At 39.0% G+C, this 6,234-nt stretch overlaps 1 protein-coding gene across 2 annotated transcripts in view; it reads right to left on the bottom strand.

Annotated features, from left to right (window-relative positions):
- ppp4r2a (protein phosphatase 4, regulatory subunit 2a) overlaps window positions 1-6,234 on the bottom strand; it is a 28,983-nt gene that overhangs the window by 9,865 nt on the left and 12,884 nt on the right. The window contains exons 1-2 of one of the 2 annotated variants that reach the window (XM_065286245.2): window positions 3,276-3,613; window positions 2,611-2,692 (exon numbers count right to left, since the gene is read on the bottom strand). In XM_065286245.2, the coding sequence (XP_065142317.1) occupies window positions 2,611-2,692; window positions 3,276-3,309 (116 nt within the window). In that variant the 5' untranslated portion in view covers window positions 3,310-3,613. Of the gene's footprint in view, window positions 1-2,610; window positions 2,693-3,275; window positions 3,614-6,234 lie in introns of those variants that run through there. The other variant, XM_073813024.1, reaches the window with a different exon arrangement.

Here is a 6,234-nt window from a genome sequence, read left to right as displayed (position 1 = left end):
AGAGAGAGAGAGAGAGAGAGAGAGAGAGAGAGAGAGAGAGAGAGAGAGGAGAGAGAGAGAGAGAGAGAGTGTCTGCGTGCGTGCGTGCTTGCATGTGTGTGCGTCTGTGTGGAAAATCTGTAAAAAATCTTCTCTGCATCAGATTTATGAACAACATTTATTATGAACCAAAATGCAAAAACAACTTCAAATAAACTGAACAATGAAGCAAGAGTAGAGGATGGATGGAGAACTAAACAATCAAACAAGTTTTTTGGTGTGTATATGTGTTCGTGTGTGTGTTCAGTCTTTTCAGCAGGACTTGCAGCATATTACTTGGTGCTCTCTGCAAGTGTGTCTACCACAATGGATACAAATGCTGACTGTTCTTTTTTTGGTTCTGTACACCACTTGCATGTTCCCCTCTTCACTCCTGAGCTGTTGGTGCCTGCTGGTGTCTGTGGATTTGTGTCTAGAGGGACAGCTACAGGAGACTAAATCCCTCTCACCAGTGCAGCACTAACTGGTGCGCAAGGGAGGTGCTCTCTCCTCAATAACTAACACTAACCCTACACACACACACACACACACACACACACACACACACACACACACACACACACGCACTCGTACACACACACACACTCGTACACACACACTCGTACACACACAATGGTTTTATAGTCCATATAACTCAATGTACAAACCAGAATTTATGCTCTGTTTTTTTGCACAGGCTACTAAAGGGTTAATGGTGCCACATGGTGATAAACAGTAAAAATGACAAATCTTACCTCTTTGCAAAAGGAAAAGGCACAAAGAATCAAGAATGCATGGTAATAAGGTGTCATGGCTCAGCAATCAAAAAATGTTGTTATAATGGAAGTCAATGGGGAAAAAATGGCCACAAACAATAAATGAGGGAGAAAAAAATTTAATCTGATGCTGCACAAAAACTAAAAATGCATCAAAGCCAATGTTTTTACCAATCTTTGGCATGCCCAAGACAGTAAAAAAGGTAAAAGAAAATCCAGTCCACAGTCACGTTTTATATTGAAAATCTGTCATTGTGTGTGTTTTTTTCCCCCAAATCAGTGACACTACTTATAAACTTGGCAATGAAAGAGTTAAAATCATGGAATTTTTGCAAACATTTGGTAGTTTTGATCAGTACTGAGGTTGATTAACAGATTTATGCAAAAAAAATGTGAAAAAAATTTCATCCGATAAATTTTTATAGCAGTTTAATTTAGTGGCCTTTTTTGGCCGCTAACAACACGTAAGGGTAGTAAATTTGCCCACGGTATATTGTTAAGTTTTTGAAAAATTTCAAAGCATTTTCTTAAAATATGTGTAAATATAAGATTTGTCACCAAAAATCATTCCATTTGCCGAAACACAGAGAAAGTTGTGGCCAAATTAAGACAAAAAAATTGCAAAAATGGCCAAAAATGGCCCCAACAACACATAAGGGTTAAAGGACAAGTTCGGTATTTTAGACTTAAAGCCCTGTTTTCAGATTGTTTATGGTGAAATAGAATGGTTTTGACTGAAATTTCGACATTTGCGGCTGTCCTGAGAATTTTCGCGTGTTTGTGTTTCAGCTCAGAGCTCTACAATGGGTTTAATGGTGCACTGGAACAATCCTTCCTAAAATGGATTAAACTTTTGTTTACAAAGACGTGAAACTCACCGAGTGGTCAGGGGTGTTCACTGATATGCTCACACAAAAATCGCTGCAAAAGATGCTTTCCAACAGCTGTTTTAGCATTCGTTGTTAACTTGTGGACCTATTTTCCCAAACGCCTCACACCCGTACATTCTTCCGCTTAGAGCTTAATTAATAAACACTCCAGCCCAGGTGGTGGCGCTAATCCGCCTTTGCCAATTGCAAGAATAGAAACAAAGTTCCGGCGCGGAGTAATACCGTACTTCACAGCACATCTAATACATGTCAATGGAGTTGGTAAAAACTACGATAAAACCTGTTGGAATGCGTCTTTTGCAGCGATTTTTGTGTGAGCATACCAGTGAACACCCCTGACCACTCGGTGAGTTTCACGTCTTTGTAAACTAAAGTTTAATGCATTTTAGGAAGGATTGTTCCAGTGCACCATTAAACCCATTGTAGAGGTCTGAGCTGAAACACAAACACGCAAAAATTCTCAGGGCAGCCGAAAATGTCGAAATTTCAGTCAAAACCATTCTATTTCACCATAAACAATCTGAAAACAGGGCTTTAAGTCTAAAATACCGAACTTGTCCTTTAAAGATTTCAAGGATATATTTTCACAGAATATTGATGTTCTTTACATTATGTAAAATGATTGCATGTATAAAAAAACAATAAATCACTAAAAATTACTTACTAAATGGGTTTTTCACAGACTGGGTCACAGATATTATTAAATTGTACTACCACATGACTTATACGGAGAATTATGGGAAGGGTCAAAGATAATCACTATGGTGATTTGGATGTAACAACATCACACCCTGAATGATTCAAACTTAGGATACCGTACATCAGACGGTAAAAAAAATTCATCTTAAAAACTAAGCAAGTTTATTTCCAGAACAGGATCATATTAAACCCAAATGCCTCTGAATGTCTGCACGAGCTGAACTTACATGGTCTCTCCTGTTCTTGCAACATGAGACAGAAACTGGTCCAAAATCGGACAGGTTTCTTTTTCGCCTTTCTTCTCAAAATCTACAGTGAAAAGCAAATGAAACAATGAAGCTGCTGCAAACATGATGTTTTTACACATGATCACAGACACAAGTGCATTCATTTTGACACCATACTTCAGTTCATGCACAATAACTTTGGCTCCAGTAAATGAGCCCATGCTCTTATAAAGGGCATAGCAACACAAGTAAGTTAAGCGCCCAACGAACTTTTATGCTGACTTGTCTGTGAACTTTCTTCAAGTAAACACTTTTTGAGTGTAAATAAGAATTAAGTGTATGCTGTTCTCAGTACTGCTCTCAGAGTACTAACTGTTATACTGAAGAGTAGCTCGCGGCTAGCCGGCTTTTAGTGTATAACTGGTGAAAAAGAGAAGATTATTTACTTCCGACTTGTTACATCCACGAGATCGAATCGCCCACACTTTCTGTATACCGTTAAGAAGCAATCAATGTTAACTGTTAGTGATGTTACTCATTTTCCCGGCAGGTTCGGCAGCTAGCATGAGCGGCTAGTTTGATCAGCTTGCGTAGCTTACAGGCTAACAAATGTACAAAACCCACTCTGTTACTCTGCAAAGACGGTAAAATGGTGCTCGAGGTACCTCTAAAGGCTCCCAGAAGTGTGTCGATTTCCATGTTGGAGGTATGATTGCTACTCTCTGGTCTCGGCTGGCAACAGAAAGATGGCAACAGCGACACGGAGAAAACAGCAGCAAATCTTTAATATGGCGCCGGTGACGTCACTGCCTGCTTCGCCGTCGCCGTTGAGCACGCGCCAAAAGGCCACACGGAAAACTTGCGCTGGCAAGTGTACAAGATAGGCGATTTTGGTGGCAAGATGCCAATGTACCTTATCTGTCTGTTAATATATCTGTGCATGATGTGTTTGTTGAATAGAGAGAGAGTTATTTAAGGTCAGCAATTTACTGATAAAATGCGATAACTATACAGATTTTAAAACCCATGCTGGTTTATTCATCCTAACTTTCCTACTGAAACTACCCCAGCTTGGTTTTAGCTGGTGTAGCAGGCTGGTTTTAGTGTGGTTTATGCCACTACGCTTGACCAGGCTTGAAGCTTGGCGTTATATGGTTTAAGATGGAAGAAGTAGCTTAAACTGGTCCTCCCAATCTGGCAAAACTGGGGCCATGGTCTTCCAGCCTGGTCAAGCTGGTGGGGCTGGAAGACCAGTATGATCAGATAAAGTGCTGAACGCCATTTGGCCAGGCTGTAAGACCAGCTAAAACCAGCCAACCAGCTATTTTTTTCGGCAGGGTTGTTTATTCGGATTTTACAGCCTGGCCAAATGGCGTTCAGCAGTTTAGCTGGTCACTCACTCAAGCAAAAAAACTTCATCACAACCAGCAGACAGACCAGACCACTCTACTGAAAAGACCAACTTGGCCAGGATGGAAGCTTGGGCAGCTTGGCTAAGCTGATTGGCTGGTCAGAGCTGGTTTACTATGGTCCCAAGCTGGTTAAGATGGTTTTCAAGCCTGATCAAGCTGGTTGGTCAGCTTTTAGCTGGTAGGTCAGCTGTGACCAGTTGGACAAACTTTTAAGGCTATTGTTAAAAGTTAGTCATGCATTTTTTCTTCAAGACTGATCATAACTGGTTTAAGTATATTAAATGGTAGATTGGTCTAAAAGTAATAAGCCCTTAACTCATTTATAGCTGGTCAGACTAGTTCTTAAGATAGAGTCTTAACTTTCATGGCTATGTTTTGAACCGGCCACGCTTACAGTCTGCAAGTTAACACCAGCTTGACCAGTTACAAAATTGGCCAAAGCCACTGTAAACTGCCTGCTACAACCAGCTAAAACCAGGCTGGGAGACTTTTTAAGTAAAATTAAGTGGAAAGTGGAATTATTGTTAAGTTTTTTCATACTCGAAATTTGACCTCTGCTTTTAACCCATCCCAGTGAGTAGTAAACACAGGCAGTGCAAGTTATAAACACACACCCGGAGCAGTGGGCAGCTATCTCTGCAGCGCCCGTAGAGCAATTGGGGTTAAGGTGCCTTGCTTAAAGGGCACCTCAGTCACAACCCACCGGCTGTGAGACTCAAACCAGTGACCTTCGTGTTACGCCTGACTCTCAAATAGGCCACGATAATTCAGTAAAACTATAAAATCATACACAATTAATTGGAGAACCCTAGCATCACTGTAGAGTGCACTTTAAAAGCTAACCAGAAGGAGGCACTGTATACACAATAAACATTGTTCACCAAGCAGGTTTTCTCTTCTTCCTAATTGTGTTTCTGCCTGTCTGTGAAATGCCCATTCCATTTTAACAATACCCATTTTAACAATTTGCTGTCTCTTTTTCCAGCTTTCCAATTTAGTAGTTTAGTCCTCTCTATGGGATCCAAAAAATAGAGCTGTATGCATGGGCTCTGTGAGTATCTGCTCTGCATATGAGCTGCATTGGATTTGAATTAGAGGGTTTACTTTCAGTTCCTTAAAGTATAAAGGAAGTAATAATTATCACTACACATTTTGTTTTCCCTTCATAATAAACACCTTCATTTAAAAACTGCATGTGGTGTTTACTTGTGTTAATCTTTGATTCATATTGATCTGAAACATTAAAGTGTGACAAACATGCAAAAAAAAAAAAAACATCAGGAAGGGGCCAACACTTTTTCACACCACTGTTTATGGTATCTTTTCAAAAGCTTAGACCCTCAGCTTTATTACATGAAGTAACTTGATTAAAGTTTTTTTTTAAATTTAATCTTAATAATATTTTCTTTAGAATATTTTAAGAGAGTGGTATACATTGCAATTTAAGTTCAGTCACAACATACACCTGTTTAACTATATACTGCCAGACATTCATTTAACTGCTACTGATTTATTTATGCAGAGTTTCTGAACAAGGGGGGCTTTGACAAACTTCCAAGGGGGCTCAGGATGACTCAAAATTATTTGGAATAAGACAAAACAAGCATTAAAATAAGTCTCTAAAATAACACAAATATATAAATATATAGCTTTTCTTAGTAATTAGTTATTTGAGGATGAATAAACATCTTTTCGGGGGAAGCAATAAAACATTTTATTGGGTCGAATTTGTGAATGGGGGTCCTTCAAAAACAGTATTTTGTGCACAATGGTGTCAGAAAGCTTGACTTGCACTTATTTAAATGGTAACATCAGAAACTGGGTATGGGGTCCCCAAAAAGAGACAAAAGACAAAGCAAAAATGATAAAAGTGTACTGTGATACCAAATTATTTAAGTTTGTATTCAATTTGCTGTCTATAATATCCCAATTAACTAACACATTGAGCAATTCTTTATACAAAATATATTGATGAATGTTAGGAAAGGGACCCTCGCTGAAGGTTCATCATGTGGGGGTCCATGCTATCATGAAGTTTGGAAACCCCTTGTTCAGACAAAATCTTCAGACAAAATCTTGAATATTAATGGGATAGTTTACCCAAAAATGAAAATTCTGTCATAATTTTCTCACTTTCATGTTGTTACGAACTTGTATAAATTGAATACGAAAGTAGATATTTTGAGGAATTCCCCATTCACTTCCATAGTAG

The sequence above is a fragment of the Paramisgurnus dabryanus genome, chromosome 21 (assembly GCF_030506205.2).
Source record: "Paramisgurnus dabryanus chromosome 21, PD_genome_1.1, whole genome shotgun sequence".
Lineage (NCBI taxonomy): Eukaryota > Metazoa > Chordata > Actinopteri > Cypriniformes > Cobitidae > Paramisgurnus > Paramisgurnus dabryanus.
This window is presented reverse-complemented; position numbering and strand designations above follow the sequence as displayed.